General features: G+C 40.1%; 2 protein-coding genes across 3 annotated transcripts; both read right to left on the reverse strand.

Moving 5' to 3' along the window:
* Positions 1-1,264: 1,264 nt before the first annotated feature.
* Positions 1,265-3,810, reverse strand: LOC116262690 (receptor-like protein kinase FERONIA). The gene has a single exon (XM_050080203.1). It carries the CDS (start codon positions 3,768-3,770, stop codon positions 1,293-1,295), a length of 2,478 nt encoding a protein of 825 aa, XP_049936160.1. The 5' UTR covers positions 3,771-3,810; the 3' UTR covers positions 1,265-1,292.
* Positions 3,811-6,047: 2,237 nt separating this feature from the next.
* Positions 6,048-12,277, reverse strand: LOC116263300 (tetratricopeptide repeat domain-containing protein PYG7, chloroplastic). 2 transcript variants are annotated; one of them, XM_031642987.2, is made up of 5 exons: positions 11,932-12,277; positions 9,945-10,000; positions 8,243-8,535; positions 7,339-7,485; positions 6,048-6,551 (listed from the first exon to the last, which is right to left on the reverse strand). In XM_031642987.2, exons 1-5 carry the CDS (start codon positions 12,138-12,140, stop codon positions 6,270-6,272), a joined length of 987 nt encoding a protein of 328 aa, XP_031498847.1. In that variant the 5' UTR covers positions 12,141-12,277; the 3' UTR covers positions 6,048-6,269. The 2 variants fall into 2 exon arrangements, with proteins under 2 accessions (XP_031498847.1, XP_031498848.1); XM_031642988.2 differs by having other exon boundaries at positions 9,945-9,996; positions 11,932-12,073.
* Positions 12,278-13,774: the final 1,497 nt, after the last annotated feature.

Raw genomic sequence — 13,774 nt, forward strand, 5'->3', positions numbered from 1 at the left:
ATTCCATTCTGCGTAGATAATTTTGTCAGCAGCATCGAAATTACATTTAAATGTTCCAAGTTGCAGATCAGGAGGAAGACATCTTCAGTCACTACATTCAAGAGAACTTTACTTGAGTCACTTGTTTTTCTTAAAACTATAGGCTACAGAACAATTAGAAAAATATGGATGTGGAAGGTGGTTGGAGTTTTCCACCACAGACTCCCCACTTGCAAGAGAAGGGGTTTGACCCTTTAAATTCAAGTGTGTAGGGGCGGAACTAGAAATTTTTCATTAAGGGAGTATAATTAAAGTTTTTAAATTTTAATTAGAGCCGAAATATCGTTTTTCAAAATTTTTATATATAACAATTAAAATTTTCTAAGATGTCAATGTATAAATAAAGAAACATTTGAAGATGTCATCCACACCAGCTCATGCGTGGCTCCTCCGTGATCTCACATGACTTGTAAGTCTGAGATTTTTTATTTTTTTTTTTTTGGTTATACGATTAAGCTCACTCTGTGGGCTTAATCTTTTTTATTTCTTTGCCGAATATCTGCTCATGACGTCAGCTCTCTTACAGTAGAGCTTACCAGGAGCTTTGGTTATGGTTTGATGAAATCAGGAGATGGAGATATTAGAGGAATTCAACGCAGATCAGCGGTTCATGACGCGAGCTCTCTTACAGTGGAGTTCACCAGGAGCTACGGTTCTACTTATGGTTTGATGAGATCAAGAGATGGAGACATTAGAGGATTTCAATATGGATATTAAAAGATCACCAATTGTAGCTTATCGCATCAACGAGACAGAGCGTTTCGTCCTCTGAAACAGCAATAGAGAATCAAGGGAATCTTCGCAGAAAATTTGCGTGCGACTGTTTATTATTTTGTTTCCATTATACGACAAAAGCTCTCATCTAGGGCGCCAGATATGAACATCTCTGCCGAACGAGTAGTTATCATCTAGGGCGAAGAAGCTTCCGCTAAGTATTCTTGAATGCTCGGTTCAAGGAAAATGGATCATGCTGCAGACTCGGATCAATATACAATATTAACACTTTATGTTAAGGACCATATTTTAGCAAGTAGCACTACTTGTGTAAATTGAGAAGAGTTGACACAGACAAAGTAAATGAAGGAATGTGCCTTCAATCATAGGTATACATTGGAATCCGCCACCACCACAAATCTTAATCATATAGAGGTTAGACTAATTCTATTGCTAGTTCCATTAAATGACTTGTCATCGATCAATTGTTTAATTCTCTGTCTCTGCCACTGTACCTCGCGAATTCCGATCCAAATCGTTCACAAAACTGGTGTCATTGTTTGCCTGTTCGTTTCTCCCGCGTTCTCCTGCAGCCTGAGAGCTAACTCCAAATTCCATAGCACATCGACCATGGAAGGACGCTCTCCTCCCCTGTTCGCCAAGCACCTCTCTGTGATCTCCCAGAACTTGCTTAGGCATCCAGCCTCGATCTTCCCCTTCAAGAAGGGATCAATCACCTCCTCGAGCTTGCCCCTACACTGACAGCTTAATGCCCACTCCGCTAGGCCAATCTCCCTGGAAGGACGTGACATGTCGACCGCCGGTCGCGCACAAAGAGCCTCCAGCAGCACCACGCCGAACGAGTAGACGTCCGACTTCTGCGTGAGCTTCTTCGTCCGGAAGTACTCCGGGTCGAAGTAGCCGAAGGTGCCCTTCACCTCCGTGCTCATGTAAGCGCAATCCACAGACGTGCCCATTCTCGATATCCCAAAATCGGAGACCTTCGCTACCCAATTCTGGTCTATCAATATATTGTTGGTCTTCACGTCTCTGTGTACAAGCGTGTACTTTGCTCCGGTGTGAAGATAGTGCAGCGCCTTGGCGGCACCGATGCAGATCTCAAGCCTCTGCCTCCACGATAGATGTGGCTTGCCGGCACCGTAGAGGTGCTGGCGAAAAGTTCCTCGATGCATGTAGTCATAGACCAGTATCATCTCGGAGCTATCCTCGCAGAATCCGATCAGGGACACTAAGTGGCAGTGGTAAAGCTTAGAGAGAATATCAATTTCATTGTGGAACTGGATAATGCCGTGCTGTGAAAGCTCTTCCCCCCTTTTGACGGCAACTCTGATGCCATTGTCGATCACTCCCATGTAGACCTTGCTAAACCCACCAACCCCAAGGAGAAGAGTGTCGTCAAAGTTGTTGGTAGCCGCGACGATCTCAGAAAATTTGAAGCGCCGGCAGTTGGTGATAGGGACGCGGTCTGTAAATCCTGCGCCCTTCATGACATGTCTAATGGTTGCTGAAGTTGGATCCGACTTGCCTTTCTTTGGTTGCCTGTAGCTTGATCCGTTCCTACACAAAGCTCCGTCGTCATGGCTCTCCTTCTCCTTTTCCCTCTTCTTGAGTATCTTGAGCAACACTAAGAAAAGGAACGCACCAATACTAAGCACAGCAGCAAAACCACCAATTGCACATAGAATTATGTGGTCATGTTCACCACCATGCCCACCAATAAGATGAAGAAACTTAGTTTCAGATGGTGGTGGTAGTGTGAAGCTTCGACTGGGTCCAGCAAGGCTATCAAATGTTTTGTTGACCTTGAAGACCTCAAGTCCATTGAGTATTGCATCTGTGTAAAAGGGTTTAATATCAGTAACAGGCTGGAGCTCAATTAGCAAACGGCTTTCCTTGCCACTCTGCCCTGGCATTAATACCATGTAATCTTTATACACAGCCACACCAGTGTATGTGGGAGCTCTGATTTTTTCGCTTGCATAGAGAATCACGTCGAATTCAGGATCCGCCATCATGTTGTTCACATACACGTTGAATACCCTCCGGTTCTCTTTGTACACCTCCTGTTGAAGCTCACAGAAGTGAAGTCTGATCAAGTAGCGAAATCCATTGTCCACTGTAATGGACCAAGTGAGGTTGTAGTTCAAGTTCAAAGAGGTATTAAGCTCCATCGAGCGGGCTGTTGCGTATACATCATGCGGAGCAATGTAGTCTGGAACGCAGTAAGAGTAACGAATGAAGACGTTTCCTTCTGCTCGTTGTGTCTCTCCAAGAGCAGTGCCAAAGATATATCTGGAATCATCAGACCAGGTTCGGAAGAGCCCGGAATCCTCCATCGGTGAGATTGAACTCCCACCAACATTCAGCCGTGCAACGGTTTGAAGGACATCATGATCATATATTGGGAGCAGTAGGCCAACGCCAACTGCAACGGAGGAATTAGTGATGCCAGAGTAGAACAATTGCGGCGAAGAGATGATCTCGATGCCGTTGATGAAGGCGAAGGTGGCACTTGATGATGGGATGAAGGAGAGGGTGAGATTGCCAGAGGAAGGGATGGTGATGAAGAATTCCTGGATAATGTAAAACTGGTTCAGGGAAGCAGCAGCTATGGTAGGGCTGAAGTTGCGGAGCAGAGTATATGGGCCGGCTTCGACGGAGAAGAAGGCATTCTTGGGGTCGAGGCCATGGTAGAAAGAAGGATAGAAGTACAGCCGCAAAAAGTGGCGACCTTCCGATAGCCCAGTGAAGGTGGTAGTTGAAGCAGAGGTGAAGATGCGGGCGGTCTTGTGGGGAACTTCAGTAGGAAGAAGATTAGTGAGCGTCTCGGCTGCTTCTGCAGGGAAAGAAGATGATGGGACAGAGGAAAAAAACTGGGCACTAGAGTCGTTAATCCAGAGACGCTTATCTGCATCTGTGGCATCGGTCGGCGACCCACAATTCACAAGGACGAAGTCACGGGGCTTGAAGGAATAAGCAGTTGTGTGAGATACCATGAAACAGAGAACACCTCGCAGAAGCAAAGATGCTGCTGAAGACGGCCTCTTCATCAGGCTGAGCAGATACGAAAGCAGATTTCTTCGTCACTTTAATATTGAGAGATCTCTTAGCATTCCTAAAAGCAGGGAGAAGAAAAGGTAGGGAAGTGGTCAAAGATAATTGTGAGAGATTCTGGACAATTTCTCTCGTCGATCATTTTCGATGCATTTAATTGAACTGTCAATCGAAGGGAATATCCCGGTCTGGTCGTCACCGGAAAGCATAGTTGCCTTCTGGCCAACGGCACCATGCTTAGCCCTTTTAAGCTCTGTGGTCAAAAATGACTTCCGAAGTGAGCATCGAAAAGAAGGGATTGAAAGTGATCATCTTAGCCAGTAGCTTAGATTATAAACGACATCAATTTTGACTAAAAGTTGGGGATTTAGATTGCTGAAGGATGATGTTCGGAGACGATTTAAAAAGAAGAGAGTTTTTGGAGATTACATATAAAAACATAAAGCACATTATCAAAGATTTACATACTTGCGGTCTCCATGCTGGAGAAGGCAAGAAACAAAAACATATATATGATTCGTCGATGCATAGACATTACCCATCAAGCAGATCTAAAAATCAGTTGATTCACATTTTCCAGCTTACAAATTTCATTTTCCTATCATGAAAGGTGATTTCGTGCTACTTTTATTTTGATAGAAAGTCAAGGAAAAACAGCGATTAGGAGGATGAGAAATGTTTTTTTTTTTTTTTAAATTAAGACCATCCAATATTTGAAGTATTTTCTCGAAGATAATGCACTAAGAATGACCTTGGAAACGTACAAATGAAGTCGAGGATATATATAGTTGAAGAGTCAAAAAACATATGAGGTTCGGAGGACTTGGAGCAGGGCAGCCTCATAAGTCATAAATCAACTTTTATTTTTCTTTCCAAAATTATGGATTTGTTGATTTGGATGTATGAAAAATATTAAAATTTTATCGAAGCCCAGAAGCGATAAAATCTTATCTAAGCATCGAAAAAAGCTAGTGGAAGTAGTGTTTTATGTAGATTCCACATACGCAGAAAGGGAAAGTGATCGTTGACGCAGATGAGCAGAGTAGATGGAGAACTTAGAATACCAGAAAGCTAGAAAACTTTTCCAGGACATTCATTCACGTGTCAGCTTCGTCTTTCCTTTTCCATATGTACAAACGGAAAGTCGCTTATCAGATCCACATCCCGTCTTACTTTGCATTGACAAGTACAACTTAGTGGAAAGATCGAAGATCCAACTCTCCAGATTCCGGCATCGAGGATGAAAATTCCGAGGAAAGAAGGTAGTCTTCGTTGAAGTAGACACGAATTCTTCACCGTCCGATAAGTATTTCGATGTTCGCAGATGTTAGGGTTTGCAACGTAAGGTTCTCGGAAGGCCTTTCAGACGTGGAATTTGTGCGCGAGAGTTTTTGCGAGGCAGATTTCGCTCTCAGGTTTTAATGGGGGCGCGCGAGAGTGTGCATGTGGGCAGTTGGCCGGTGCTATCGGCTGGCAATGTTTGCCTAGAGCTTGTAGTTCAGGCCACGAAGTGAAAGGAAGAGTATGGAGGAGCAGTTCCGACCTCCGGAGTCATGCAGCGGTCCACCATTCATCCCCTCCTTCCTGTTTGTCCATCCAAGCCCTTTCTCCGAAGTATCCACCATGAACCTCTCCTTCCTTTCTCTCAGCGACGGATCCAAGGGCGGCCGGCAAAAAAAATGTCTTTCTTAAATTTACATGTAAACTTTATGTAAACTTTACAAAATTTCATGTAGCAGATGCAGGCCTGGCCTGGCCTGGCCTTGCCACCATTGTTCTTCAGCAACAGGAGGACGATCTCTCATCTATACAAACCATTCTTTTTCCATTGTTTTGTTGACAATTTTTAAAGTTCAGCTGCAATTTTTTCGCACTTAATTATTACTAATCGACTTTGGGACACGAAGGGATGAGCCCAAACAGTTTGGGTCGCATGGACAGAAACTCGACCTTAATATTCTAATCGTATTGCCATCACCATTCAAATGAAACTTGTTCAACTCCCGACTCGAGAAGCATCTACTTTAAACATGTAATATCGTGATTCCAGTTTCCCTTCACCATAACGCGTCTTATATTCAGAGTCAACCTGTCTGGGCGTAAAAGGAACAGGAGATAAGGGTAGACATTGGGCCATGCATAACCAGACCAGACTGCACCACCCATCTTGAAACCAGCAAGACAAGAATCTACTCAGATCAAGTTTAACAAGCAACAGCTATTCAAAAACTTTGATCAGCATTATACCCACTTGGAACAAAGGCAACACAAGATTGATGGGGAGCAACCCAGATACATTGTCAAAAATGAAACAAAGCGTAGCACCAAAAACTAGTTACTGGTCACAATGGTGAGCTGCAACGAAAAATGCAGAACTAACATGCTCAGCTTGCTCCATCACCATGCCAAAAAATAATTGAGGACAACAGCAGCTGTGCTCGTCACCTTTCATCTGATTTCACCGGCACACCCTTATATAGTTGTACCCGATCCCTGAGGGCATCCCTCCGAGGCCGTGCTACCTTGTTATTTGGATCAAAGAGAAGAGCTTCCTCAAATGCCTTGAGAGCAGCCTTTAGATCTTTCTTCTTCTCATACGCATCCCCTAAGTTGTTCCATGCTGTGACATAGCCAGGTTGAAGTTTTACAGCTTTCTCGAACTGAGCAACACCCTTCTCAAGTTTACCATCACGAGAGTAGCTGACCCCAAGTGCATTATGTACCTAATGGCAGTTTTACAAAATAAGTTTGACACATAAAAATTGAAACTGGTTATGTCACTTTCTATCTCTCTCTCTCTCACTCTCTCTCAAGCACATGCATGCATACATGCAGAATGCACATGCAAAGAGCCAAATGAACTACCACAGTGGTTGGAGACTAAGAGGAGGCATTCTATATGTTCTTTGGAAGGATAAGAGTCAAACAAGTGAAAGCGACAGTTGCAACAAGATGACAAATTTCAGAAACATCCACAATTTCATAGAACGTCAATGTCAATAAGTTAAAACGCGCTTCACAGGCCCCTTCTAAGTAAGGAAACGCCTGCAATAACCACAAGTGCAACAAAAGTGAATAAGATGTAAAATTTATATCCTCAACTTATAGAATTGCTGATCTTATGTCCAATGAAAAATTGCCTAAAGTGAATCCGGTTCCAGAAATTAAACAACAAATTCAATCGAAATTTCCAAGAAAACCGGTCTCAGCTGTTAAGAGGAACATGAATATTTTCTGTTCCTTCCACAAAATAGAAAGAAATTACAAGCCACGATTTTAAGAAAACTTAGCACATGTAGTCTCTAGTACTGAAGAATAATTAGGATTACCAAGCTGTTCCCAAATTTCGCAACCAAACAGCTCAGGGACCAAGGCCAAGCACATGCAAGGTCTCATAATGGATGTCATTTCCATTGAAATTTATGTATATGAAGAAGATATCACACAAAAAAGTGATAGAAATGAACTTAAAATAATCAGTAAATTGGAAATAAAATCAATCTACAATACCTGAGCAAGATCCTGGACATCCCCATCCCATTTCTCAATCGCTTGCTGTAAGTACTTTGTAGCAGCAGGATAAAATTTCCTCCTCAACATTACCGCACCAAGTTCAAAATATTCAGTGGCAGTAGCATCACCACTCCGGACTTGCTCCTAGTGAGTTCACAAAAAGATGGTAACAGGTGTTAAACAACTGCTCAGAGAGAGTGCAGGACTGACTAGAAGAGTAAAAGAAGAAAACTTCATGGAACCTAGAGCATTTTATTGACATAACCTGTAAGAACATTGCACAAACTTTAAGTTAAAGAGGTGCTCACTGAAGAACTCCCGGAGACCAAGTTGATGTCCCAAGTAGACAAACTCCTTGCTCCCCTACCTCAAATGACCTTTAATTCACTACTTATTTAAATCAATAAGAGTTACTACACAATCTGGCATCAATAGTCAGGGATTAGGATTTAGAAGTCAGAATCTTCCGGCCTTGTGAGTTCTTGTGTGGCTTTTATTAGTAGCACAGCCATGCAGTAGCTTGCTACAAGGCCCTAGACTTTGGGCACACTCTTAGCCAGGTCAAGTATGCTAAATTGCTAATGTATTTCAGAAAGATAACTCTTACCAGAAAAAGGAGAGGATTAAGTCCAGTTGACAAAAAACATATACAAAGAATTAATAACAGAATTTCAGAAAACTGACCCGTCAAGGAAAAAGTCAATGGGCGGCTTTAAATTTTTGACATGGTTTTAGTTAGCTAGAATGACTCAGTAAAAATGGTTTTTACATCCCCAACGAACAAATGAAGCAGATACAAAGAAGCCAGTCAGGAAACATGTGAACAATACTTCTATTCTTGCTTAAGTTGGCAGAAAACAAACAAGAAAACCTTCTTTTCATGGAAATCGAATAATCTCACCTGTAACTCTTTAGCAGAAAGATCAAGCTCTCTGCGGACAAGGACCTGTCGAATAACAAAGAAGCTTCCTACTCCAAGCAGTCCTAATAAAATAAGCAGGTAAATAAGCTGGATCCCCAATTCAAAAAGTTCACCAATCTCATAAACCATATTTACAGCATCTTCTTCCCTTGAATGTGCAGCTTGACCAGAACTTAACCAGGCTATCACTCCATAGGATAGAGCAGATGTCCAAAATGATGGTTTTCTACCAATCTCCAAGTCGATATCAGGCAGTAAACTCTTCATAAATTCTGCATAAAAGAGAACAAGTTACTATAACATCAGCTTAAAAAAAAATCATAAGACAAGATAAAGCAAAGAACAATTTGAACCTGACACAGGAAAATAAAAGGACAAATCCTTAGTAGTTAGTACCATAAGTCCAAGAAAATGTTCAGAAATGCACCTACATCTTCACCTGAAAAAATCTACCTATAAATACTAAAGGATGCAAGAATCCAGATGAGGTCAACTAATCAGTTTGACAGAATCTGCCCAGAACACCTGAACAAAATCAGGGTCTGTTTTTATATCTCTTCACATCTAAAATGTGCATTGAACAATGTAGTTTAAGAATAATGCCTCATACACAGGCACATATTTCAAGCAAGAAAGCAAGGCTGATTTCCAACAGGGTTGTGGATAGTAACTAAAATATAATGGTTAAAGACTAGGAAAGGAATACGAAACAATAGTAGAATTACTATTGTTCCAAAGGTTTTTTTTTTTTTTTAAATGGTTTTAGACTTTTACCCAGGATGCTTACATTCATATAAAAAGAGCAAGATAACCACTTTCAGAAAATTTTCTTTTTGTAAAGCTCTGAGGCTTCAAAAATTTATTTAGCATAACGCTTCTCAGATTAAGATATTTCAATAGCTTGCTCTAGCTGTTCTCACCACTCATGATTATCCACTTCATTGAAGAACGTATTGATGTTATAATAAAGATTCTTTTATAAAATAACCTTAAAGGCGCTTTATCACAATATGTTAAAAATATAATAATTAATAAATTTTATGTAATAAGCCTGCATTTTTTTTAAAGCCAAAATACTTGCTATAATAGTTCCTTTTCTTTTACTTGAACTTCCCATATGGTTAATGAAAAACAGCTGCCTTTTTCTAGTGTATTCTTCCTTAAACCCAATAACTTCCCAGAAAATTGTTTGTCCAAGAGATTAGCAAGAAAGGTGTTCAATACTTCCATCAAGTCATTTCTCTTCAGCAGTTGAACGCAAACCTGAAGAGTCTTAAAGTTCATGCTAATGCAGCACACAGTGCACATCATGCTACTCCCTAACAAAAAGAGAATCAATGCTAGCACAATCTTTGAGCACTGTTTTTTTTTAAAACGTCAAAAAGAGGAAGCTAGACCTAAGATGGCACTCTTTTTCAATGGAGATTGTTGATTTTTCCTGAGATTTCTATCAAGATGGAAAATACATGTGCAAGTTATATGAATGGAAAAACATATTAACAAGTCTCATATACTTCGTGAGTGTTTTCAGGAAACCTACAGATCACATCTCACAACACAAATAACAAAGAAAAACTTTGAAAAAGCAATATAAAATTCTTGTCATTAAGGGAAACCCATGTACTGAAATGAGGAAAGCAGTTAGCAAGTTACCCTGAAAAGACATTCAGAAAGTTTTTACCTTTATTTCTTTTCAAGAAAGAGGACGTCAACTCGATATCTCTTTTCGATGTCTGCCTTCACCAAGGAAAAGATTTGCAAACAAAAACCAAATCATTATCTGCTTTAATGCATAGCAAAAAAATTATCATTTGACTACATATACAGATGTCTCTAAGAGCAAATTTCATTTCTATATTTGCATTTGATGTACTGAGAAAGGTATTCCAAGTCACACAATGCAGATATATTCATGTCACTTAATCCATGTTAGATAAAACGAAAAAGGATGGTAAAGGTCACATGATCAGCAAAACATTGTTTCATGATACAGAAACTTGCACCCAAACAAGCAAACAAATTTTTGCTAGAGTAGGTGACCAAAAGAAACGGACACTGATGTTTAGTTACCAATGAGATTGTTAATCCAGTGACAAATACAAATTAGAAGTTGAATTTTCAGTCAAGGATCCAATTTAAACTTTTGCACAAGCAAAGGCATTATCCTACAGTAGGTGACAGCTGACACACAAGGCACTAGAAGAAACTGAAACTGCTGCGACTGTTGAAGTAACTAATTAACCAAATGGTTCATACGTATAATAAAGCATAAAGGAAATAATTAACAGCCATGATGCTGATGGTTGAAAGCTTTGTTCTCACTTGCCAATGGGTCTTTCACCAACAGCCAGCACATAGTCAAGGGGTACACTACAAAAGAGTAATCAAATAGTTAATCTAATGTGAAGTTTTGTTTCACTGAAGGTCAATGAGAAACCTCTTCCTTGACCAATCAAATAATCCTTCTAAGGTGAAGCTAAGGCGACACAAAGAGAAACCTCTTCTTTTAAATAGGAGGAAGGGATGATGGATCCATCTAGACTCATGGCTTTGCAATGAAGGCCCGTAACTTCAGCACTTAAAATCAATCCTCACAGACACCCAAATAGGATCATGTTGTAGGATGAGACTCCAAAAGCAAATGCTATATTCTCCAGTTCTGCCAAAATTCTTCTTTTTCAAGACAAACTTTACCTCGAGCCTGCTTCAGTGAAGCAGTTCTAGAAATTTAGATCTGAAAAGCAGAAGCATATAGCCATTGCAATGTGCTATATGATTTGTTTTGTGTACAATAGATTCTACATTTCTACTTTCTTCTAATGATAGTTAGTCACTGTGACAGGATTTTCTAGTATTTATCACAACTTCCTGTTTTCCTGACCTTATTTAAGGAAGATAATAGCTATACTACTTTCCTCCTTTGTAACAGCCTAGTCACAAAGCTAGATGACCTCACCTGGATCTGGCTTGGACCTGTGTTACGTTTGTTCTTGATGCATCATGACAATATGTTGAAGAGATTATCCAACAAGGTTTTCACTAGGTGTTGGAATCGTATTAGTATGAACCTGCCTACGGTCCGCTTGTCTATTTTTTCTAAGAGAAGATCTGTTTTCAGACGCACTTAGGAACTGAAGGTATTCTAGATAGCTCTTCAGGCCGTACTACTGTGTTTTACACGGTCTATTTCTTGTTCTCGGGCGTGGATGCAGGCCAAAAGAAACACCTCATAAACCTGGTGTCTCTCATCGTCATATTCTTGTGGTTTCGTGGGCATTCCGCAGCACTCAGAATGGAGAAAAAGAAAAAAAGAGACAACAATGACCATATTTTAAAACATATAACAACTTAACATGGACATAATCATTGCGGAACACAAGCTAAAGGGAAGCCCTGCGGCAATCAAGACTGCAATGCAAGCTAAAGAAAATAAATCAGGACCAATGAAAAAAGCGAATACGGGGAAAACACACACGGCCTAAGTTTCACTTCCTATCAAAGCGCACAACCATAGCAAAATACCTACAAAGATTTGAGATTTTGCAACGACCAACCAAACAAAATATCGGTGAATGCGCGAACCCCAGCAAAGAATGTTTTAAACAAGTACAAAAAAGCTGTAGAGCAAACAATTAAAAAAAAAATGGGAGGAAGCGACGGCGTTATACCATATATGAGAGAGATCCTGTTGTGGTCTGTGATTCTGAGAGCAACCAACGACTCCCAACTTCCCACTGAACCGAGGAACGCGCATAAGTCTCTCCGAAGAACCTTTACATGAAGCGAACGCCACCGAAATCCTTGAAAATCTCGATGAAGGAAGCAGCGGCAAGGTAAGAACGAGAGCTCGCCTGGGCGATACAAGATGCTTCTCCATTTTCTTTGCTTTATTATCTCCTTCTTCTTCTTCTCTCAGGCCTGGAGCTTCGGTTTCCCCCGGGATTTCGCAAGTCTCTGCATCGCCGAGAGAGAGAGAGACTATTATCGTCTACTCCAGGCTCTCTGCTCGCTGCGGTTTTATCCACTGCCCACCTGTACCAGCGCGGCTCATGCTGAGACTTCAAGAATCGCAACTTGACCGAATCGGAAATTTCCCGACCCAGACAGCGTTTACCGGGTCAGATCGACCAAGGTGGCTGCTTTTGGAATGTTGGGATCTGGAGCGAATGTGAAAGGTAGAAGCTCAATGAGCCGAGAGAGCAGATTATGTCCCTCGTCAATGCCGGTGTTACTAAAAGTGAAATAGTTAGTTGAGCATATCTATATCAATAGAATTTGACATGTGTAATTTATATTGATCGGCCCATTATATAAAGAGTTCATTGGTTCAATTATAAGTTGAAAGCCCTTGTTGCTCTGGTTTAACTTACTGTACTTTCACAGTGATCTTTCAACCAAGTCAAACCTTGAACTTGGAGTCTCATAAACCATAACGATCTTCTAGCGAAAGTTACAATACACCCTCAACAACCTAACTAAAACTTTTAATTAATGAGTTTTTAAAAACTAGTGTTTGTGTTTGGATAACAATTTTTTATTAATAACTTAAAGGAGGGTTCCAGGTTATTCACTCCTTTTTTTTTTTTTTTAAACTAGGTCTTGTCAAAGCTAGATTTTTTTTCAAACCTAGTTTCGATGTTACCCAAAAATTCAAAAAACAGCTTTTTTAAAACAAAAAACCTATACAATCTTAAAAGACTAAGTGGTCGCTAATTTGTTGGTTGTCCACCCTCCTTCAATTTTTTTTTTCTAAAATTTACATGTAAATTTTTTTAAAAAAAAAGCTATTTATCTTATATAAAGATTTTGAAAAAATATATTTAATTAAATTAAAATTTTCAAACTATAATTCGATCCTCCTCATAAACTCTACTTAAAAAAAAAAAACAAAACCATAATGACCACCGACATTGTTAAAGTCGCAAGTTTTTAAACTCTTGACCTTGAAAGTGTATTGCATGGAAGAGTAACGAGTAAATTCGAAAATGTTGAATATCAAAATGTGAAAGCATAAATCTGAGGCAAATGGACATTTGGGGGTGAATTCTGATTGGACATATCTGATATTTGGATTATTATATCTGATCCGGTCGTCCTTTTCCTGTAGCCTGGTGTTTGAGGTAGGGTGGACCCCACTGGATCCAAATTCGTGGTCATCTTTCCGGAGCCTTGAACTGAATGAAAAGATCATCAATGTGAACCACAAAACCACTCCAGCCCCAAGCTCAACCTTTAATGGTGGAATCAAAATCAAATTACAGCAACGGTCAAGCCAGAAATTTTCAGCTAATAATAAATTTTAGGAAGCAGTAAATCAGAAAAATTACCTCCAAGTATCAATATAAAAATAAATACTTCTTGTGAGTATGTGCGAGCATACGTTACCTCTCCTCCTTAACTACAGTCTGACTAAGTTGAACTTGAACTGACAAACATTTTTAAAATGAATAAATGAAACAATGAGACTTGCGTAAGTGGGAACTGAACTTGAATGCATGCCAATCTTTGCGT

The sequence above is a fragment of the Nymphaea colorata genome, chromosome 10, assembly GCF_008831285.2.
Source record: "Nymphaea colorata isolate Beijing-Zhang1983 chromosome 10, ASM883128v2, whole genome shotgun sequence".
In the NCBI taxonomy this organism is placed as follows: domain Eukaryota; kingdom Viridiplantae; phylum Streptophyta; class Magnoliopsida; order Nymphaeales; family Nymphaeaceae; genus Nymphaea; species Nymphaea colorata.

Excerpts from the sequence above, each read along its gene's own strand:
- LOC116262690 (XM_050080203.1), bottom strand. The coding sequence starts at position 3,770 with ATGGTATCTCACACAACTGCTTATTCCTTCAAGCCCCGTGACTTCGTC.
- LOC116263300 (XM_031642987.2), bottom strand. The coding sequence starts at position 12,140 with ATGGAGAAGCATCTTGTATCGCCCAGGCGAGCTCTCGTTCTTACCTTG. Across the intron at positions 8,536-9,944 it reads TTTCTTGAAAAGAAATAAAG|AATTTATGAAGAGTTTACTG; the intron begins GTAAAAACTTTC and ends TCTTTTATGCAG. Across the intron at positions 7,486-8,242 it reads TTTCTGCTAAAGAGTTACAG|GAGCAAGTCCGGAGTGGTGA; the intron begins GTGAGATTATTC and ends TGAACTCACTAG.